This window comes from Tamandua tetradactyla, chromosome 10 (assembly GCF_023851605.1).
Source record: "Tamandua tetradactyla isolate mTamTet1 chromosome 10, mTamTet1.pri, whole genome shotgun sequence".
Taxonomy (NCBI): Eukaryota; Metazoa; Chordata; class Mammalia; order Pilosa; family Myrmecophagidae; genus Tamandua; species Tamandua tetradactyla.
Genome location: NC_135336.1, coordinates 20588718 through 20612945, shown reverse-complemented (window position 1 = coordinate 20612945; position 24228 = coordinate 20588718). Strand labels below are relative to the sequence as shown.

The window sequence follows — 24228 nt, the reverse complement described above, 5'->3', positions numbered from 1 at the left end:
AAGCAGTAAAGAAACCCCATAGGGTGGAAATGGGTGTTTTTCAGGGTTCGACGAGAACCTGGATGTGCAGGGGGAGTTGATTCTCCAGGATGCCTTTCAAGTGTGGGACCCGAAGTCGCTGATCCGGAAGGGGCGGGAGCGGCACCTGTTCCTCTTTGAGATCTCTTTGGTTTTTAGCAAAGAGATTAAAGATTCTTCAGGACACACAAAATATGTTTACAAGAACAAGCTACTGGTAGGTGGGACAAGAGGGGGTAAGACCAGACACCATGTTTTCATAGAGCCCTGGGGCAGGAAGGGAGCTTGAAACAGTCAGTTCATCTCTACCCCTGCCTCCACACCAAAACCATCCTGGACAAATGAAAATGTCTCCAGTTTGAAAGCTCCCACTCTCACCTTCCACTTCTGTATTTAGAGTTTGCAGACCTTTCTGTTTGCTTTTACCACCTCCCTCTTCACCTTCCCTCCCTGGTACCTGCTAATCAGGCACGTGTCTGTAGGTCCTTTCATCCTGAGTAGGTGAACAAAATCACTAGTCTGTTTAAGTTTGATTGACAGAGCCCCTCCCTCGGTCCTCTCCTCTTTGTTGCCTTTCCCTTCCCACCCAGCCCTAAGTTTCCCCACTGCCCTCCCCTTCCCCGCCTCTCACAGGCATTTCCTGTCTACAGACCTCAGAGCTGGGTGTGACCGAGCACGTAGAGGGCGATCCCTGCAAATTTGCCTTGTGGTCTGGGCGCACCCCATCCTCAGACAATAAAACAGTGCTGAAAGTAAGTACTACTCTCTGCTGGGTACGAGACCAGGGTTGAGGGTAGTGGGAGGGGTGGAAGGACATGTGGGCCTGGAGACCCCACTGAGCTCCTGGACATCTCTTGGAAAGGCATCACCATAGGAGTATTGCAAAGCAAATTCTATCATGAAGGCAGACCCAGATTCTCAGTGAGGCATGGTCTCCTTGAGTCATATGGCCATGGAGGAAAGAGGAGAGGGAGTGGCCTATTGGGCTGCTTCATCAGGTTCTGTCCATATGTCCACTTCAAGTGGCAAAAAATATACAATTGACTCATTGACAAAAGGCACCTTGATCCACATTCATTCAACATTTTTTCCTGAGCATTTTCTATGGATAATGTATTCTGTTTAGTGCTGTGGGAGAGGAATATGCAGAAGATATGTGTTTGTCCTCTGGGAGCTTATATTCTAGAAGCTCTGTGGGGACTATGCTGCTTGAGAAGAGTGTTAAGAAGGGTTCTCTCTCCAAATGCCTGCCATAAGGAGTCATTTCAGTTCCCCAGAGTGCAGCCTGTGAATTGAGTCAGTGCTTGTGGTAACGCTGGTCTGACTGATCAGGGATCCTGCAGACAGGGTGCCCACCAGTTATTTGCTTCTCAGGGAAGTGCCTATCACCAAGGGAAAATGGTCCAACCCTGACAAAGGTTTCATACTTGTTGACTCTGAATTGCCAACATGCTTCTTGTCATAAGACAGAATTCCCTGAAAAGAAGAAAGTCACAAAAAACCAATGGAATGTTCAAGGAATGATCACAATGCCTTCAACTAACATGTTTACAAGGCTTAAGTCCCAGGACTGACTTTCAGTTCATACAAGCCTATGTTTAGCATCTGACATATTTCCATACCCATTGGTAAATAGTCACTGCCTTCAAATGCCCCTTTCATTCCCCTTCCAGTGTCCCTCAGATCTCCTCATGATCTAACAACTAAAATGTTAAGCCCTGTCACTGCAGGAGCCTTCCAGATGGTGTTCCTGCTCCAGGGCAGGTGTCCGGTTCATCAAAGGCTTTTAAATACTTTGAAAATCACCCCTGTACAAATCTATATTGAGTCTTAAGATCATAGCCCTATTCAAGGAGTTGGAGAAACATGTAACTGGAATTGAAGAGTCACAAATATAAACTGAATAAGCTCCCCCAAACATTTGATATTTGGTATCCTTGAAAATAATGGATTAAGCCTGCAAGAAGAGGTTTGGAAGTGTTTTGGTGGGGTGGAGGGAAGTAGGGTCCTCACTCTTTCTTCCTGTGGCACTTTAGGCCTCCAACATTGAAACCAAGCAGGAGTGGATCAAGAACATACGAGAGGTGATTCAAGAAAGGATCATTCACCTGAAAGGAGCTTTAAAGGAGCCAATTCAGCTCCCCAAAACACCAGCCAAACAGAGGAACAATAGTAAGAGGTAACAAGCGTCTCTCCTTCCAGCACTGCCTCACAGGCTTCTGGGAAGGGGAGAGGGTCTGGGTGAACCTTTGCCTCTGCAGGGGTGGTGCCACTCTGCAAGTGGCATCCCTCTCCGTGAATACCTATCTAGTTCTTCCTGAAATAAGTTGTCTCATCTTTAAGTATCTCATTGGCTACTGTCAGTTGATTTTAGCAGAGCTTCATTGAGTACCTCTCATTTGATAAACACTATTCTAGGTATTACGAGAAGATAAAAAGGAGTATAAGATGCAGTCCATTCCCTCAGGAACCTTCTAACAGTCATGTCTCACATCTTGGATAGTTAGATAAGAAGAACCAGTACACCTGTAGAGAGAGTAGTTGCTATAAGATTTCAAAAAAGGGGTTCTTCAGGTGAGCTTTAGAGCAGACCGTCTGGAAAACTATGGGAAGGAGATGAGCTGGGAGTGTGGCAACTCCCTGGACAGGTTAGACTATAAAAGGGCTGTGCACACTATCATGTGTGGGTGTTTGGACAGTGTGGTGGTAGAGTAGTGTTCTCATTATGATGGCAACTAGTAGCTCTCACCGCAAACTCCCCAAACCCCACCCCAGAGTCCTTACCTTCATTCACCTGAGACGAAGCATTGGGCAGAAGAGGACTTATGTTTTATATTTTCTCATTGGGCCTTTCTGAATCCTGGTTTATTGTAGGCCAGTGGATGACTTCTTAAATATTTCCTTCTCAAGTCTCCATGTGACATTTATCTATGATGACTCTTTTGGATGGCATGGCATTTCAAAAGAAAGCATATAAAAACTTCATGCAAATTTAGGAGAAAAAAATACAGCAAAACAGGGCTCTGGGGGGTAATGGTAATTAATAGTAACAGGTTCTGCTCTCCTCTCCAGAGAATGTAGTTGACCCTTTGGTGTCAACCAGGACAAGCAGGTGGGAGAGCAACCATGGGGATTGCAGAGTAGGAGAACTGGACCAGTGTGAGGTGGTAGCCCAAAGAAAGGGTTGACTAAGGCGGAAGAACCTCCATGGGGTAGATGGCTCCAAGACCTGCAAGGCCAGGATAAGGTCACCTCAATGCTGGGAGAACAAATTATCACTGTATTCCTACCTCTAGATTCCAGGTATAGGATCGACATATTTAGCACTAGAGACAGCCCTGCTTCAGGGAGCCCATAGTTTAATAAAATAGATAGAAGAAAAGCAGTTATAAAGAACACATTGTCCAGAACCATGGAGGCAGGAAGATACTCTGATCAGGTTGGCTATAGTTACTCTGTGAAATACTTCCACTTTCCAAGAGTAGAAGAATTTGAATGTTTCTGAACATGGGGAAGAAGCATCTTGGAAATGCCCCACCCCCCACCCCCCACCCCCGCCACCTCCTTCTCTGTCATTATCCTGGGACAAGAGGGTGAGAAACCTTGGCAGATCCTGCAGAAAATAGCCAGGCTGTCTATAATAGCATTAGCTTGGCTCCAGGATATGGGGACAGAGTTTATGGAGGAGTTGATTGGCTTCAGGAACGCCACCCACACTCCTGGATGGGCTTCACATTTCCCCCAGAACTGGCTTCATCTGCAGTGAGCCAGAAGGGCCCAACATGGGCCAGAATAGCAGGAAGCAGAAAGTACAGCCAACTCTCAACTATCAACGAATGGCGAGGAGCAGTAGCCCAGATAATCCAAAACAACAGATGATCTAAAAGTCCTTTATTTTTGGTTCTGAAATGTGTCACATAATTTCTTTTTACAGCAAGTTTTCTTCCTACAAATGTGCGGCTTATATTGTTAAAATAAGTTAGCATTTCCTAAGCCCACAAGTGGTGGTGAGAGAGCAGTTGACTTAAGAATGTTCTGAGTGGGAGAAAATATTTTGTATGACTAGTGGATACTATGCACAAAAACCTGCATGCACACACATGACCACACACACTCTCACACATTTACCAGATTGTAATTATTTAGACTCTGAGGTGGCTTCTTTATTTGGAGCATTTTACATATAGACTTCTCTGTGTAAGATTCTAAGCAGCAAGTATGCATGTCCCCTACTGCCATTACTTCTCCACAAGCAGCATCAGGAGTGTGACTTTCATAAAAGCCTCCATGGGAAGAGCTGTTGTTTCCTGTGCTAATTCACCCAATCCCCAACCCATATATCCCCTAGTTTTTCCTAACACACACCATTCAGCCATCATCAGTTCCCTGATGTCCAGTCCCTCTTGGCCCTGGCTATGGGTTCAGTGTACACTGGGGCACAGTTCTAAAGTGGGAGAGTTGAATAAACATGTGAATAGGATAGCTGAATGTTCCAGGGACCCAGGATGGGACCTAAATGCCAGGACCACATGGGAGACTTCTTATCAGAAGCTTAGGAGAACAGCTGGCTCAAAAGCTGCTGTGGAATCTGTTACTGTTCTGCTATCATGGAGAAATATTTTTATAAGGAATCATCAAAAATAAGCATAAAATCAATAATACCCACCAAAATGAAGGCAGCAAATATCTTCTTATAGCCAGGAGTTGAGAGTCCAACATAAGGAATTTCCCAAAGATAATCTTTCCTAGGGAAAATATCTAGCCCCATTTTTGTGGGCAGAAGAACCACAAGTAAAAAAAAAAAAAAGTGTTTTATTAGCTCTGTTTTACTTATGGGCCAGCTATAAGCCAACCCCCATTCTAGTTATAGTATGCATAGAAAACATTTGAACTCTGGGGTTTTTTGAAAATGACCTAGTCAACTAGATAGAAGCCTCAGTCCTAAGAAGGCTGTGCATCTTCCTGCTACCTATTATAAACCCATTCCCTGTAAATAACTTGTCCCTTCTGTGGCATTGGCTAGAAGAGTTACAGGGTAGGGACCACTATGCTTTCAGTTACCAACATAGTAATTATGTATCTACTAAGTGCACGAGGTGATATCATTGAAAATCATATAGTACTGCACCCTTTAGAGGGATAATTTCAGACAAATCCCTGCTAAAAAATATGGAGGCTCTGTTCTGCCAGCCCAGCTGGAAATCTTTGTATGCTCTAAACCCAAGTGGTTCCCCCCACCCCCACCCTTGTTTTTTTTTTCTCTTCTTCCTGCAGGGATGGAGTTGAGGATGCTGACAGCCAGGGGGATGGGAGCAGCCAGCCAGACACTATCTCCATCGCCTCTAGGACCTCTCAGAACACAGTGGACAGTGACAAGGTAGGACAGTGTCCCAGCCTTCCTTCCCCCCTAGGACTTCTTGTTGGCTTAACCACCCCTAGAAAGTTGCCCACAGACGAATTTCTCCAAACTGACAGGAGAAATTGGCCAGTTGTCTTGTACCAGTCAAAGAAGGAAAGAAAAGGGCTGGAGGAGATATGTCACTGCATGGAGATCTTGTCCACGGGGATAGAAGGTTAGGGTGGCTCAATAGACCTCTCCTGTTGTGAGAGTTTAAAAGAAGTGAAAATGGGTTGATATTGGGAGTCTAGGTCTCCTCTCCTGAGATGGCCCACCTGGGCTGGTTGGGCTGCTCTGCCTTCTGGGAGGATGGAACTCAGGAGGCTGACGTTGGGATAGTTTCCTGACACCTTAGTGGCTGTGACTGGCTCATATCTACAATGATTGAATGGGATTCATCTCAAGGGTAGACCAAGACCAGTGTTTTAGGAAATGGCCACAGTGATGCTGGTTGGTGGGGCATCTTATTCAAAGTGGCTCGAATGAAAATAATGCCGTCTTCTGGCTGGATTATTTGGAGCTCAGGTCCTTAGGGGTGGGAAGACCAGGAAATGATTGATGGAACAACCTGTAGAGGATGTAGTAGTCTTGTGAGAAAGCCCAGTTACTGGCTCTCTTATGCCTAAGAGCAAGTAAGCAAGAATTAGGAGCTCTGATTGAAAGTGAAAGAAAGGAGACTGTAGTAAAGAGTCAGTGTTTTTACCCAAGCTAGGTAAGGAATTCAACTGTTTGAATTTGCTGCAAGTGACAGGAAAAGGTTCATGTCCTACCCTACTCTCAGCTTATCCAGGATCAAGAGGGTATGATATAATCTTTTGCTGTATGTTAGTGATTTTTAGTAGTGAAATTATGGGATTTCAAAGACTGTTTGACCCGAATTTTTCCAGACTTAGTATTTTAGCCTGCTCCTTCAGCCCCAAGATTTGTCCTAATTTTTTCTTACTGGGAAAAAAAAGACTGTGTCCCAAACCTGCTAAGACTGTGCACTAAATTACCATAAACATATTATAGACTAGTGCTCAAGGACATTCAAGGTAATCCTATCTGACATCCTGCCTTCAAGTTTTTAAACTCTTTGGACTGACTATCAGAGTGGGTAGAAAATTAGTTTTTTCCACAAGTAAAAACATATAAAGAAAACTATTTCTGAGCTTTCCTTTTTCCTCTAATTGTTGTCCAGAAATATAACCTAGATTACTCCATGAATAAAAGAGTTTATTTTCAAACAATAAACTCTTATGGTTTGTAAAATGTAGTGTTTCCCATGTTTGGACATAGCCTATTAGTTTCAAGGTCCAGGGGATCCATCCCTTCCAGCTGCTAATCCATCTTCCTACAACCCTGACTTAGACACAGACCTCTGGGCTGAAGCCATTTATCTTAGGAAACCTTTGGCTCCAGCCATTCCTTGTCTCTCTCGCAAAGTAAATGAGGGTAGATTATTAGAACACCTGTGACAGAAGGCATTTTATTGTTAATGAGGAATCCTAGTACTTATGTTTTATTCTACAAGTAAGGAAACTGAGGCTCAGAGAGGCTGAGTGTCTTACCCAAAAAATTCTAGTAGTTCTTGGAAGCGCAGAAACAAGAATTTACATCTCCTGATTCACTGTCATGTTTTTCTTCACTTCAAAAGCGTTGAACTCCCAATGCTAAGATTAACTCAGCTGGTCAGTCTTTCTCCACATTCTAGGAAAGCATTAGTTACCTCTACGTGAAAAAGCACCCACCGTGTGCTACGCTCTGTTCTAGATACTGTGGAAAGATGTGAACTATTTGTTGAATGTGGATCCCTATTTGTGTAATTTTTTGTTTAATGTTTGTCTATTCTATAACCAGGCTATAAAGCCCTGATGAGAGCAGGGACCGTGTCTGTTTGTTTCACAGCTATAATCCTGGCAGGCAGCACCTGTAGAGGCTCAGGAAATATTTGTGAAATAAATGAAAAAAGGGGATCTAATCTCTGTATTCAGGGAACTCTAACATTAGAGGCAGTTAAAACCAGTGGTCTGAAAGCAACCAAGCATATCAACATTGTATTTTGAAATATGCTAAAGGAGCTTTGACATTTCCTTACCTCCAAGCAGAAAGCTTCAGTAGGCTGCAGAGCTTGGCCTAGTAGGAGCAGTAACCCCCAACTACCTGCTCTGGCCTTAAAGGACATGGGAGGTCGGGAGATGCTGAAAGAGTCTACATTTCATACATGACACCAGGAAAATCTCTCAGAAATAGTCATTTACCAAATAAAATAGAGGGCTTGTCTGTGACTATGCACTGTCATTTAGAAGGTTCTTAACTCTTCTAACACGGAACAGTGATGACAGGGCAGTGATGACTCCTTCATAACCTGCACTTCTCTTCATCGGAGAATATATTGGTATCTTTGAAATTGTGGAGGTTGTCAACAATGTTAAAATTCTCCCTAACTATAATAGAAGGCCAGGAACCTGGGTGGTCAGGAGAAAAGACTCTGAGGGGAAAGAAAACTCACTAATTTCAATATACTGAACTGTCCAACAGAGGAACAAGCAAAGGTGGCTTTGGGGAGACACCTCACAGGGATCAGGGTCATTTTAAAAGTGGATTTCTAGAAAAGTGCCACAGTCTTCCTTCTCTAATCCAGAGGATGACAGTAATGCTGGATAGATAGAGAAGCCAAAACCATTAAAGGACCTTGACAGACTGGCTCGAGGAGCTGTGGGACCCTGAAATAAGCGTTAAAATTTAGTGTTTTGTATGATGTGGTGTGGTGGGCAGAGTCTAGACTAGAGATGGAAGTGGCTGGGTTTGAATCCCAGCTCTGGCACTTACTCTCTCTGTCACATTGCCTAAGTTACTGAGCCTTAATCTTCCTGTGAAACAAAGATAATAATACCCATCTCACTGAGTCAGTGGAAAGATTTAACTCAAATATACTTAATTACTTGGCACCTTTACTGATTTCCCACCTTTACTAGAGGAAAAGTAAAGGTTTAGAGAACGTAAACAGAAGTGTATATTTATTTAGCAGATTGTGAGGATCTCTGAATCTTCTTGAATAGAATTCTGCCCTCTGATTTCATTAATAATTCTCCGTATTATGCCTAAAGTAATTTAGTGATTTTGGGTTGCTTTAATTCACCCATCTAGAAACAGAACAAATTTGTTCCCCCTTACAGTTACTAGCACTTAGAATCTACACTTGAATATTTGTGTTAGCATTGACTCATGGCTTATAATCTATTACTATAACTATATTCATTTACATTTGCTAGCACTTAGAATCCACACTTGAATATTTGTGTTAGCATTGACTTATGGGTTATAATCCATTACTATAACTAAATTCATTTTGATGCTTAAAACATACCACATTTGACCAGTGGTAACCCCTAATAGCATAGATATTTGAAGATGATTTTCATGTCTTTTCTACTTATATTCTTTGTTTAGGTTAGAAGCTCACAGTTTCTTCAGCTGTTCTTATATTGTTTCCTAGACCTTTCTATATCTTGATTGCCTTCCTCTGAATATATTCCAGTTTATAATAATCTATACAAAATAATACATAATCTTCCAAATGCAATCTAACTAATGTAAACACAGCTCCTTATTCCAGCATACTAGGCATAATATCTGCCCTGAGATGGAAGGCAGTTTTTATTAGGTATGGACAGTGTTGGCTCATAAAATTTCCATGCCTTAATCTTACTAGTTAGTATAGGATTACTTTATATCTATTAGATTTGTCTTACTTAATTCCAACCCAATGTTCCAGCATGTTTTGAATATAAATTATTTATCTAGTATATTAGCTTTATCGCCCAACATTATTGGATAAACATACTTTCTGTGGCTTCCCCAAATCTCTTGCTATTAAAAGACAAGATTGAGAACAAAAGACTGATGTGCACCCCCCCATTTCTCACCCAGATCTTTACACTTGGGAACCTTCTTGTCTGACTCTTCTTTAAGATCTCCAGGGAAGGAAATCCCACCACCTTTCTCTGTAGCAGAGGAGCTGGGATTGTTTACTTCAGCTGTAAATCCTCCCTTGATGAGGAAGCAGTCTAATATTCTTAATTCTGCATTAAACCACTGACAAAGCCAATTTGTGTTCCTCAGTAAATGGCATTAACAGCTTTCCTCAACCCTCAAATAGGCCTGCATGATTAGGTCTGCCTTACTTCTGTCCAGTGCAAATGTGCCATTTCCCTGGAGACAAATGGGTGTGTTCACCTGGTTCCATGGTGGTTTGAACCCCGCCCTAGGCCATTTAGGAACACAGCCATGCTGCTCTCAGGCATTCCACCGTAGTCTTCTCCCTATGTGTTTATTATTAAATGATGAAGCTTTGCAACCACATTTTCAAAGAAATCCAGAATTACAGAATTCTAGTCAAGCAAGATTGAGTAATGAGATAGCAGCAAGAAATAGTTTGTTATTTAACATGATGGATATCTGTTGAATACTTTCCAGCTAATGGCATAAAAGTAGCCGTTTCCAGCATGATGGTCCCTATGCATGTATTTACCACTTAGACTGGGCATTCTGGAAACATTAAATAAATGTATGGTGATTTCAACATTACAAACACATCCTAGAAGGAATACTCTCCATGCAAAAACTCACTGTAAATTCCTAGACACGTCCAAGCTGGCGGAGACAGGGAAATTGAGGTGTAATTGAATTGCGAGTGCTGTTCTCCGCAAGGATCATAAGGGAAAAAACACTGCTGGAACATCCCAAGACTGAAGTGTGCTTTGAATAAGGAATTTCAGTAACCAACTAATATGACCTAAAATGCAAGATGGGCTGATAAAGGTGATGTGCCGAAGAGGTATGGGAAAATAGAGTTGTGGAGAAGTCTAAGGATTTCTCAATGAGGATCTAACTCGATTTTTAAATTCTAGATTGTCAGATCAACATAGTGGATCATGACTAAAATTTTATTTTACTTGGAAGGAAGATTTGGTTCAGAGATGGTGAGGGCCCAACTAAAGGGAAAGTCAAAGGATTACTACAACGACACTGCCTTTTTGATAGCTGACTGTAATGGGATGCCTACCACAAGGCGTGGTGGTATCCTGGCTACAGGAGCCATCCGGAAATAGACCTCCCTTAGAGCCTTACCTGGTTCATCAAAACCCAGGAATCCGAGGAGCACACTGATCAGGTGGGGGTCCAGCCCCTGTACTAGTGAATTCTTGCCCTCTTCCTCCAAGCCTCGTGTGGAGGCCCTACACCACAGCAGGCACCGCTATCCATGCTGGGAGTACAGCAGTGAATGAGACGGGCTCTGCCGTCCTTCAGCTTACATTCTCGTAGGGAAGAAAGGCAGATAACCAGAGAGAGAGAGAGAGAGAAATGATGGTGCCCAGTCTTCTACTAATCGCATCAGAGGTAAAAGGCTTTCCAGTTTATCCACTGGGATCAGTTTTTCTATGAAGAAATAAGCTAATGCTGTAACTAGAAAAACTTGAATTAGGTGTAAGAAATTATTTTTCCTACATGAGTTAGTGTTAAGAAGGGGACAGATGAGAGGGATCATACAATCTCTTCATTTAAATGGGTTCATAAGTAGAATAACAGCCTCAGAAAATAGGGATGGAGATGGTGCTGTTTGGGGGAGGGAAGGAAGGAGAGCATCCAAGGGCCACTTTCCTAGAAGCAGGGTCTGAGACTGAGATTCCTGTGCATGTGAATTACTGAGGGTGTCCTCCTGGGAAAAGGGGCAAAGGAAGCAGAGTTTGGTGGGGATAGCATTAAGAAAAATAGGCATGTGGTCTCAGCTGGAGTCTAACTTAGTCTGACTTTTTCCAGAGCTGTGGAGCATCAATTGCAAAGCTGAGTTCTCCTGCTTGAGACAGGGCAGGGCTGACCTTTTGTTTACCTGTCTCAGCTATGAGCTGTTAGAAGCTAACACACATAGGAGCTGGGGTGTGGGAGCTGGGTGAGAAAGGGGATCTGGGTGGGGTGCCAAAAGTGTCTACAGCAGAGAGGAAGAAGAGGGATGTATTTGAGGCTCGGGGATGGTTCCATACCCAAACTACTCTACCTTAAGTGGGTCATTTAATCATTTTATGTCTTAGACTCCCTATCTGTACAATGAAGGCAGTGATTTCTGTTTCCTAGGATTTTTAAGGACAAATTGAGATTTTTGAAAGAGAGAGTGTCTGGAACACGGGAGACATACAGTAGGTTGCAGTGTTCTCGGATGCAAGGAAGTGGATAACATGCTCCCCAGAGTTTTAAGTGTGCACAGGTCATTGTGTTTTGCCATTGAAGAGAAAACCCAACATCTGGAACAGTGGAGATCCCAGTAGCATCAGGACTAATAAAAATCTTATCGGTTTACACTAAGTAATATTTTTCTCTTGACAGATTCTTGAAAACCATTGAGGTGATCCACCTCTAGTTGAGATTCCAGAATTTTATTGTGGCAGCATGTTACATTTAGTTTTGGTGCCTGAGCAGCTGTGAACTGCCACTGAAAATCTAGACCATTAAATGCACTATATTAAAAGCAGAAGAAAATTTGATGAGTCTCAAGAAAAGATTCCTTAACACTTCTGTTACTCTTCCCTTTGGCACAGCAGGGCTAAAGAGCCCATAAAAATATTTCTTTATAGTGAGAAATTCTGCTGCCTCCCATTTAGTAACTTTCTAATTCTTAAATACCTTGAAAAGAGTATATAACTGTACTTCCTTTTACCAGGCTTGGACTGAGTATATCTGAAATCTAAGCTTGACTTTATGAACTGTGAACTCCTGAGTCTCAGTCACACCCAACCCCTGGCAGCACAGGGGGTAGAACTGCTATATGAAATCCTACATAGAGGCCTTCTGATTTTTCTCAAGGACTCAGTGGTCACTCTGAAGTAGGAAAGCTGCCATCGTCACTTGAAGGTTTTTAAGCTCAAATTGTGAGCTTAAATTAATTGTGTGTTTTTCTTTTTTTTTTTTCTAAGTTATTTTAATAACCCAAGTCCAAGACAAGGTTTTAAAGTAACTTTTTCTCCTAGTAAAGTTTTTTGTTACTCTTATTTGTGGTGGACAGATGACTGGGAAAAGGAGAGATGGAGGTGGCTTCTCCCTGCTGTAGTTGGTTGTGTGGGCAACAAAAAGCAGAGGCTTTCAAGGTCATTGGGTCATCCTCTAGCTATGTGTGAGGTTTCCTTTCTCTGGCTCCTTTGTCATCTCCCAGAAGCACAGTTCCATTCTATGCTCACTGACATTGCAACATAATATAGATTTGGTATCTTTTCAGGGCAAAGTGATAGGATGTGAGAAGTTGAGGTCACTGGTGTTCCTCTAAATAAAATGTTCTTCATATAACCAGGAAAAGGGAAAATACACCTTTGCTGAAAAATCTAACCTAGGTTCACAAGATAAAATTTCTCTTAACAGTATCATTTTACTTACTACCTTATTTATACTTCATAATTTGAAAACATCCCTTGAGAAAGCTATCTTTAGAAGTTGCCAGTCATCTGAAAAGCAAATGAGTTTCATAAAATACAGCAGCCAATCAGTACTTTCTGAGCGCAGATATATAACGAGGAATTTCTGAAGTGTCCTCAGGATGCTCAGAGCACTAAGGCCTGCACAAATTTCCTTTCTTTTTAGTGGCAGTATTGTGCAATTATCTATTTGTTATTTTTTATGCAGAAGCAGGGAAACAAAGATATTTGTTGGTTGATTAGATCTGTGACAGATTAGATCTGTGACAGCTGCAGAGTGGCCAGAGACCAGATTTGATTCAGAATGAATTTGGAACTTGGAACCATGGAGTCTTAGAGAAAAAAGGCTAAACCATCTAGCCCTCTCCCTTCATCCTCATTAAAAGGAAAGTGTCAGTGAATTGCTCAAAGTCACAAAGCCAGATAGCTGCAGACTTAAGGCTCAAAAACCTAAGTCAGTCTCCTGCCTGTTAAAATGAATTTGAAACATAGTGCTTTTATAAGAACACTGGTAGTTCAGCTTGTTGATCCTTATAGCAAAAAATAAAGTGTTGTTAATTTCTAGTCTAACTGCATCTGCACCATGCCTGCCCTATCCCAGCAAATCCATAGTGATCCAAATTAAATTACAAAGAGGTTCTGTAACCCAGTCCAGCATCTCTGGAGCTGGCATATGGCAAAAGAAAAAGGTCAGCTCCTCAAGAATAAGAACCTATTACAGACTCCTCAGTACCAAGCACTTGTGACTCACTTAGTGGCCTTGGAGGGGGTGTGAATCTGCCCCAGTCAGAGTCTTCAAGTCTTCTGAAGGCAAATGCCCAGTTGGGCTCTGAAAGCTTGGCAGTGAGCACTGCGATGTGGCAAGGCTGATCCATGCCTCCAAGCTGCCTGGCAGAAGTGAATTTCCAGAACCAGCTCAGCCCTGACACAACATAAATTAAAATTCTATTATATTTTTTAAATTCTGGTGGAAGGAGAAAGCAAACCTGAGAGTACACCAAGATGTTAAAGTGGATTAGCTGGCGGCAGTCCAAGGCTAACAAGGCCCGAGTGAGTACGCCTCCGTCCCCATGTGTTCTGCTGGGAAGAAGCGGGTACAAGAGGGAAAACGACAGCAATGAATTAAAGGGAGATGGGAGCAAGACTTGGCTATAGGCTGAGAGAGAGTGGCAGCTTGCAGAGCAAGGATTTCACCAATGTTTAACATAATCTCTTGGTATATCATTTGTCCTTTTATCCTCCTGCATCAGTTAAAGAGAAAAGTTACTTAGAACAAAATTGCTGAACTCACCTTGTCAAAGCTGGTGATAGAGGAGAAATGGGCTGTGGGGAATTATGTTCTTAAAGAATTGAACTCCTGGGTGCCTGGAAGTGATATCAGGAGTATGGTACCTGGAGGTAAGCTCTCCTGGAGGGTATAAAAATTACCTCTTTAAGAAACTTCTATCAGAGATATTGCTAGAAATGAAGGTCAGGAGCAAAAGCAATGAGATTCAAGTAGATGGGTTAGGTTGAAATGGCTTTGAAGTTGTGGTTCTGCTTTAGCTGGAACTGCTTTTACTTTTATGTGCTGTGCTGCAAAACATGGCATATGTTATTAATGACCATAGTATAGAATTCATGGAAATAGCCTGTTGGACAGATGAGTGGGTGATCAATACTATTTCATGATCTTGGGCTTAGACAGAAAAGCCTTGCTTGGGTTTTTACTTGCCTGGAAATTTAGTGTAACTTCCTCATTGCTGATGGCAACTGCCAACCTGTGTGCCACTACTGATGTGGAAGATGGATAGAGGGGATAGATTTAAGGATGAGTAGCATTGGGTGAGATGGCATGATCCCTATTTTTAGAAAGGAAGACTTTGTTAAGAGAAACAAGTATGCATATTGCCCATGTTTGACTCCAACAAGGAGTAAAGTGAGGACATAACTAATGGTTCAGGACCTCTTCAGGGACACTTATGTAGCATGTTCCAGCCAGACGGAACAGCCTGTCTCTGACTGATACCTCTTCTTATCCAGAGCAAACTGCTCGAAGAAGATGCAGACCTATGCAAACCAATAGATAAGCACTCTCTGGTTTAAGCCAAACCCTTGCCACTGCGTTTAGTCCTCTCCTACCAGGTTCCAGGTGGATCTGATCTTGGTGTGTAGTAAACCAGTCACTTCTTTATATCAGAGCTGATATTTAATTAGTCACGTTTCAGGGTCTACATATGTAAGGGCTTGAAGTTGAGTCTTCAAGGTCAGAATCTTCATCATCTTTTTTTAATGCTTTAATTGGTTCTGCTTGAAATTGCTAATTGCAGAGGGATATACACATTAAATTAGATGGGAAAGATGTCGCTCTAGTCTGCATGATCCTTGCTGCTGTTGGCTATGGAATGCTTTGTAAATGGCCCTGTATACATTGCTCTTTGTTCATCAAGGGCTCATATACATCTCTGAACTTTATGATTATTGGGGGAAAAAAAAGCCAGGCTCTGTTTTTTACTATGTCTGTATCTTGTCTCCTGCTAGCTGGAGTCCTTTCAGATGCAGGATGGGGTTTTAAAAGTTTGACTTGTAAAAAAAAAAAGGTTTGACTTGTTCGATGTTGCTCATTTACAACATTTCATTTTCTTGAGATTTTCGTGTATGCTATCTTTTTATCTCATTAATTCATCAACCATTTATTGAACTAGTAGTATTTGCCAGGTACCATTCTAGACATAAAAGATATGGCAGTAAACAAAGCAAACAAAGCATCTTGGTTGTTTCCGTAGACATTTCTCTGTTGTACTGATATTAGCCTAAATATGCTCAATTTTGAGACATTTGGAATGTGTTGGAACTCCTCTTCTTTTACCTCTCCCTCCATGTTTATCTATGTGACTGATGCCTTTGCAGCCTTTATTTTAAAAGTACTCAGCAGCTCTTTCAAAAAGATTATTTGGAAATTCTTGAAGCTCTTCTCCTACTTTTTAATTCTCTGATTCACAAACATTTCAAACCAGAGTGCTAGATTTCCCCCCGCCACTATCATATTTTGACTGTAGTTGCCCTCAGCAGATTCTGAATTTGAATAAGCTACATTCATTGCAGGTAGACATTCTCAATGACTAGAAAAGGAAGATTCACGTGACCTCCAAATATCTTTATATTTCTGTTTGGAATGTCAGAGGAAAATTGTTCTAAAATAATTTTTTAAAAGATGTCAGAGGATGAGGAGTGGGGAGTAGTTGGTTAAAGGGAGTTACTAAAAATTGTGGAAATCTGAAATCTGCAAGGCAAAATCACTTCCCCACCCCATTTCACCCCTCATCCCCCCAGAGTAAGAAGAGTCACAATTCTGTGCCTATTTCTGCACAAGGGGAACCAACTGCTCTTTATTATATTCATTAAAAATCTCTTTAAAAATCTCAAAAGGGAAGAATTTTTAAGGTATGTTCTCTGACATTTAATTTGAAGATAATACTGCCAACAGGGGAATATGAAGTGCAAACCTTTAAATTGCCTGTGTTATTTAGAAGGCAGAACTACTACGAATTACCAGTAACAAGAAAAATCTGCTAATGGAAAAGAATGAAATTAAGCAAGAACAGAAAATTGTTTCAAATATATTGTACACCAAATCCATTCTTTCACTCAACCAAATTTTATGGTCTACTAATGAACAGATACCATGGAGATTCAGAACATATAAGAACAATCTCTATCCTGCACACAGTCTTCTGAGTTCATACCCCAAGTGTCTTTTGTAATAACAATAGGTATTACAGGGTGACTGTATGCATGTCACATGTATTTATGAAACGAAACAGTTCTGCCTAGCACTTCCTTTGTGCCAGCTGCTGTGCAGGAGTTACAAGGATGAATGTGTTAGATGAAGTACATGCTTATGACATAATATGCTGTGTTTATAATAGAAATGTGCCCACTTAGAACAACACATTTAGCCTGGGCACCAGGGAAGGTATTTATACCAGAAGTGAAATTTTAGCTTGCCCTTGAAGTTCACCTTCCCTTCTATTTCTCTTCTTTATATCAATTTTGATCCCAAAATAATTATTCTGCTCATGAACAACATATAAAAGAGCAGACTAGAGATAAATCTGTATCAAAAGAAGTATTTTGTTTTGTAGAAGTAGACTTTAAAAAAAAACAGGAAATACTCAGAAGTTCCTTTAGAATCTTACCGAACCTTCTTATACTTCTTTATGATCATCTAATTAAAATTGTTTGTCCTTCAACATATGCATGCAAGGTTTTTAAGTGACCTTTCACAATTCTTATTTTTTGTTTCTCTCCTGTGTTTTGCACAACTGCTAGTATTTCAACTGTATTATTTTCTATTTTTTATTGAAATGTACAGTATTTATATTTTTACCTAAAGGAGAGCTATGGGCTTATCTGGTCAATTGCTATTTTTACCCTTATTTATATGGATAAAATACATTCCTAGTTACAAACATCTGGCTTACATTAAGCTTTTATTTTTTAAAATGTAAAATCTATATGTTGAAAATGCATAAACAGAACTGAACAATTTAATGAGCAACTATAAAGTTAATATACATATAACAACAATTCAGGTCAAGAAATAGGACATTGTTAGCTCTCCAAAAGCCCTGCGTGCCTCTCCCTGCTCACAAGCCTGTCCTCCCCTAGAAGTAACCACACTTGTGACTTTCATATTAATGTCATCAATTTTCTTTATAAATTTACCTCCGATGTAAATGTTCTAAACAATACAGTTTCAGTGTGCTTGTTTTAAAGTTTTCTATTAAGAGGATCATACTGTGTGTATTTTTTTTGTCTTGCTTCTGTCAGCATTGTATTTATAGGATTTATCCATGCTGATGTGTATAATGGTTCATTCCTTTTCATTGTTGTATACTATTCCATTGTATGAATATACCATTATTTATTCATCCATTCTGTACATGAGATATTTAGTGCTATTATGAATGATGCCACTATGGCTATTCTTATATATGTATCTTTGTGCACATCTGTGTGAGATTCTCTAGGGTGCAAAACTGGAGCAAAATTGCTGGGTGAGACAGTATCTTCAACTTTAATAGATGATGTTAACTGTTATTCAAAGTACAGGCACCACATTTATACCCTACCAGCACATATGAGATTTCCCATTCCTCTACATCCCTGCCAATACTTGATATTGTCAGACTTTTACATTTTTGCCGATCTGGTAGGTATATAGTGATATCTGCTTATTATTTTAATTTATATTTCCCTGGTTACTAATAAGGTGGAACTCCTTTCCATATCTTTATTGGGCTTTTGAATTTTCTCTTTTATTATGTCCTATAAATTCAAGTCTTTAATTCATGTATCTAGTTGGTTGTCTGTTTTTCATTCATTTTTAGAAGTTCTTCATGTATTCTGGAGATTAATCCTTTGTGAGTTATAACTGTTGTAAATATCTGTTCTCCCTCTGTGGCTAGTCTTTTTACTGTCTTTATTGTGCTTGATAAACATACAATTTGACATTTTAAACACAATACATTTATAAGTTGGAGGCACCTATGATGTGACATATGTTTAGTATTTTAAAATAGAGCTCACCATTTATTTCTCTACAGAATAGAGTTCCAGATGGAAACTTAATATATAATGCAGGCCAGTCCCTAAGTATACCTCTGTTTTAATGGAAGTATAAGAAGCTGACTAAAAATAATGTATCTGTCTGTTAACATTGACAGGTAATAGAGTTAAAGCAATGAAATGAGTTATAAAAAAGATAATACATATATTGGGTTAGGAACTCAGCTGACTGACAAATTAGATCCAAAAGGAAGGAAGTCTTTATATAGCAAAGTAAACACCTACACTCACAGGAAAGCCTCTAAAACCTAACTTTATGTGTAATTCTTGTCATCTTGAACATCTAGTTATTCCGCTTATATGAAAATTAAAAGAGAAGAAAGTTATTTCTATACAGGGACACTAATAGCCACAAGGACTAAGCTGTTGACAGCAAGAGAGGAAGAAGAAAAGCTATGAAAAGCAAACAATGACAGAGGAATTAAAGCTCCAGCAGTTTGGTACCATTTACTAAAGCTGCCGGGAGTTCTGCGAGACTCAGCATGTTCTGAGGGCCCTGGAGTTTGCACTACACCATCACTGTTATTCACAATATTTGTAATGATCAATAAAGGGGGAAACTGTTCAGTGTACTTCACTTAAGAGGTCAGGGATGTTAAGATATTTATAAAAATGGTTAAAATGAGGGGAGGGGGTGGGCCACAGTGACTCAGCAGGCAGAGTTCTCACCTGCCATGCCAGAGACCCAGGTTCGATTCCTGGTGTCAGCCCATGTAAAACTAAAACTAAAAAATGAGGAGAGGACTCACAGGCCTGTGAGTTTACCTTTACCTTCAGTTTTCAGAATACCTTTAGTTATGAGAATACTTGATTATTCAGATAGGCATATTCCCTGAGGGATCTGCATAGCTGAAGTTATAATGACAATGGTTAATGCTAGTAGGATGATTTGTAAAGGTTAAACTCAAGTTTTCTCATAGTGATTGGCAGCAGAATACTGGTAATTTACTCCACTGACACTTATTGAGTAACTCTTTAATTCACCCTACTTCAGGCCGCTGTCCTATCATGTCCTATGAAAGAAGACTCCTACTTGGTCTCCATGCATTCACTCTTACCTCCTCCAGTCTCTTCTCCACTCCGCATCCAGTGACATTTTCTTAAAATGCAAGCCCTCCACATCATGCTCTGGCTTCAAGACCATCAAAAGCTCACCTTTGCTGTTAGTGTCAGTACCAAAATCATCAACATGATCTACAAAGTCTGCATGATCTGGACCTTGTCCATATTTCCAGCCTCCTGGGACCCATTCTTCCTTTTGTTTCCTGCCATATAACCTCCTGGCTTTAATGTGTCAGGTGCCTTCCCATCCCTTGTCCTTTACACTCCCCGTTTTTTTCCTCTACCTGGAAAGGGATTTTCCCACATTCCATAGTCCATGCCTTTGCCTTCTCTTCTTTTAGATACCAGCCTATCCTAACCCCCTGAGTAGGTCTCCTCCTCCAATCACACCTCTCACACAAACCTGTATTGTTTTTTCTTGGTACCTGTCCCCATTGAAATTTATGTAAGTATTTCTGTGGTTATGTGACTGTCTCTTCTGCCAGAGTTTAAGCTCCACAAGGGCTGAGACATGTCTGCTTTGTACCCCCATTGCATTGCATCCCAGCATCTAACAAAGTGCTGACTCATAGAAGGTACTCGGTACATATTTGTTAAATGAATAAATGAAGAACATTTAAACACAAGGTGATGTGTTTGGCATGGTGGGCAAGAGAGAAATCTAGAAAATAGGACCAAATTTAATAAGAAAAAAAGAATTTCCAGTTTGGAAAGATTAGAGGTTCTGCATTAGACTTTACTAAATGGTTAGAATTTAGCCAGGAAGCATTGGTGTTGGGAGGAAGGAGGAAAGTCATTCCAAATGAATCGAACCACAAGTGAAAGGTAAGGGGGGAAGGAAGATATAAAATATGTTTGGAGCATGGAGAATAAGTGTACCTGAAGTCAAGGTTTGTGGGATGAGTTGTGGGAAATAAGACTAGAATGATTGGTTAGGTCAGATCATGGCAGGTGCTGGACACCATTCAAAAGAATTTAGACTTTGTTCAGTAGCACCCAAGATAACACTGAGGGTTTGGGGCATGATGGATACAGAATTACTTTTCTCTTCACCTTAATGTATCACTGTCCTTTTCTGCTCTCATTCTTTCCCTAGTCTCTAAAAGAGTCTAAAGTTAACCTCTCCACAGTACTCTGAACCACATCCTTTATACTGACTCCAGTATGTAAATTCGACACATTCTTCTCTTTTCCTTTATTTACCAATATCTTCCTTTCCCTCAGTGTTTCCCAATATCTATATTTCCCAATATTTCCCTTTTTCTCTGCCATCTCACATATTCCTTCATGCCTCTGATGAGATCTGTACTTGAACTTCTATTCCTGATTTTTCTTTCTTTAGATCTTCACCAATAAAACAATAGTTTTTGTTGCTTCAATTCTGATGTCTGTTTCAAAAATATCAAACTTCACTCTGAACTGACTTTACTTCTAATGACACTTTCTGATTCTTTTAATCACTCATTCAGCACAGCTTTTGGGCGTTGCTACTGCATGTCCCAAACTATCCCCATGATGGGGATGCAGCAGTGAAATAAAACAGGCTAGTTCTCACCCTAAAGGAAGGCTACATTCTATAGAGGGACCAGAAAACAAATATAAGGTCTAATGGTGGCATAAAGAGCATTAATACTGCTAGATGTTTCCGATTTGGATGCCTGCTTTTCCTTGATCTTAGCATCTGCATTTCCTTTTTCTCTCAAACCAGTAACCTGATATCACTTCCCTGTTTGGGGCAGGAGCAGCATCATTTTCCTAGATAGCCAGGTTTGTATCTATGGATCGTCTTTGGCATATTCTCTGATAGTCTGTCTGTTGAGAACTCTTCCCTCAACCTATCTTACACATTCTCTTCAGGCCTCAGTTATCCGTGGCATGGATTCTATTAGTCGCCTTCTAAACGGCCTCCCTGCTTCCTGGGCTCTTGCCCCTGCATTTTATCTTTTCTACTGACACCAGATTTATCATCCTAAAACATTTCTTTCAACATCTTACTTGCCTGTTAAAAACGTTCAATGGCTCAATTACTTAGGATAAAGTACAGATCCATCTCCAAAAACATGCACGTAGGTTTTTTTCCTACACGTGATCCTTTCAGGATCCTTATCTGTCTTCCCTTGTTCACACTTTAAATTTGCCTACATGTAGTTGAAACAAAGCTGCCATTTTTGTGGGTCCAAAGTGGTTAAATATTGGCAATTTTATCTGCTTTAACCTAACTGCTATTATCTAATAATATATTTGGTTGTCTGTGTGTCTTTCTCCCATGTTATGTTACGAGTTCTTTAATGATCATGTATTGATTGGTCTTAATGATGCCCAAATCTTTACTGTCTAGCATGTGGCACAAAGCAAATAATGGTAATCAAATGCCCCCACCCATATCATGCTTTGCTCCTGCTGCTTCCATCTCCTGTAATGCCCACTGACTTTTCCTAATCACATCCAGCCTACCCTTCAGTGCCAGTATGCCTCATGCCTCCTTTATGGAAATGCTCTCTGCTTCTCCAGGTTGATCTCTACCTTGCCACATCAACCTCTGAGCTACCACCACCAATATTGGCAACAACAAAAATCAAATGCTGTTCTTTAGCATCAAGGGAGTCTGTATGTTCTTCTTTGTATTTGCTCACATCGCTTAACATAAAGCTGCATAGTTTGCGATGAATTGAAAGATCTGCTTCTCTAGCCCTGGTCTTTCACTCTGTAATCTACCATATTTCCAACTGTCTGTGGCATAACTGCACTTGAATCATTCCCTGCACTCAACAAAACTCATCATAAACCACCATCCTATCTGATTCTTTTCTAATGCCCCATCAACAGTTTACCTTTAAGCCATCTGGGCTCTTCCTCATTCTCTAACCTCTTCCTCAAATAACTTTCCACTGGATCACTGCACTGGTTGCATATTATCCAATGTGATTTTTTGATATAATATATAGAGTCTGTCTCTGAGAGTTTTAAGAGAAGTGCCTTCCCCAAACCTCAGTAACATTTTCTGGCACCTCGAGAGCCTTCTTTTCAGCAGGGCCCTTCCTTCTGGTCCTTCCCCTCCCCTGGGTCCCTATGTCTGTAGTTCTCTCTGCTAAGATATGTTTTCTGGTCTTTTGCCATTCCTTCCACTAGAATATAATGATCTTTCAAATTGTAAGCTCCTTTGTCTTCCAGCCTATACCGCATCACTGTTTCCAAAATTACCTCTGTCCTGATAAACAAGGTTCTAACCTCAAAAAGAGTGTTGATGGAGTACATTTTCCTCATTATTAGAATTATTTTTACAGTGCCATCCCTCAGCACTTTGTTAGACAGTATCTCCTTCCAGTTTGCTGATTGTTTTCCATGGGTTAGTTTTTGTCTCTGCAATTGGAATCATGAGATCTATGAAGACAAGATCTGACACCTTGTAGTATCTGCAGTGCCCTGAAAGACATATTCATAGAAAGTGCTCAAAAAGTAGTTTGTTTGCATTTTATGTTTTGTGTATAAATCTTCTGTTTGAGCATATTTATAATTTGTGTGTTTCTGAATATTGTCCTTATACTCTCTTAGAAGTATTCATCTACACAGTTTGGGAAGCAAGAACATCTTGGATATTTTCTCTGGCCTATCAGGCCCATGACTTTATAAATTCATGAGTATTGTACTCTGAAAGCTCCTGGCTATTCTGGCACTGATGAAAGGCCTACCTTAGCTGCGGCCTTGAGGTTACTTTTCCTTTTCATCTGTTTGGGTATCTTCCTTTTACCTAAGAATGAAGGGCAATTTTCTATTAAACATAGAAAGGAGATTTGTGTATGTATTATATGTGAGCATGGGTATTTGTGTTTGTGTATGCATATATGCATATACATGTATATATATGTATTCATGTATATTTATATGAAAGAAATACACTAAAATATAAATAGTGGTTATTTCTGGGTGGTGGCTTTTTCTAGATTCTCTAGAATTACACATATTTCTTTTATTAACAAGAAAATTCCTAATAGATGTTACTTTTTTAAAGGTCAGAAAAAGACAAACTTATGAGATAGCTGCTGGGATCTACCCTCTGTGTGAGCCGAGGTACAGGGAACAATCAGGTGCTTGGTAGGGAACGAGGTGATCCACTTCTCTTGGTCTCAAAATGAGTAACCAGAGTGAAAATTTGGGCTGATTTTCAGGATGGGCCAAGTTTTCCAGCTGAGGAATTGGCAACTTGGTTTTGTTGCAAAGGTCATGCATGACCTTGGGCTGGGAAAGGAAAGGAAAGAAGTGTGTGTAGGGGGTTGGGAAATGAGTTCATCAGGCTCTTTTTCCAAAATTCAGTTGTTTAGAGAATTGTGAAAAAGGTTATGAAAATTTTAAAATATACTTTCAAGCTGATAAGAAATTTCATGAAGGGATAGGTAGATGTTGCCAGTTTGGCTCAACCTGCTATGATTTGAAACCGAGGATTCCAGAGTTACTCAGCATGGAGACACTGGATCCCGGGCTTAGAGGGCACAGAGTGCATCCAGTAGGGAAATCACTACCAATGCCTGGGCAGCAAGCCTTCGATTGGGAGGCACCCATCATTAGGTCAAGACACAGCTCTCCCTGCCCTCCCCCTGCCCCAACCCCATGCAGCTTGGGACTGTGGAAAACTTTACTGATAAGATTTCTTGGTAAAGAGGCAGTTTCTAACCTTTCTGAATTTGAAACAAACATTTTCAA

At 40.6% G+C, this 24228-nt stretch overlaps 1 protein-coding gene across 9 annotated transcripts in view; it reads left to right on the top strand.

The window, feature by feature from the left end:
• KALRN (kalirin RhoGEF kinase) overlaps positions 1 to 24228 on the top strand; it is a 758640-nt gene that overhangs the window by 499310 nt on the left and 235102 nt on the right. For all 9 annotated transcript variants that reach the window (XM_077118101.1, XM_077118100.1, XM_077118114.1 and 6 more), the window contains exons 30-33: positions 45 to 235; positions 669 to 770; positions 2055 to 2197; positions 5293 to 5395. In XM_077118101.1, the coding sequence (XP_076974216.1) occupies positions 45 to 235; positions 669 to 770; positions 2055 to 2197; positions 5293 to 5395 (539 nt within the window). The remainder of the gene's footprint in view (positions 1 to 44; positions 236 to 668; positions 771 to 2054; positions 2198 to 5292; positions 5396 to 24228) is intronic.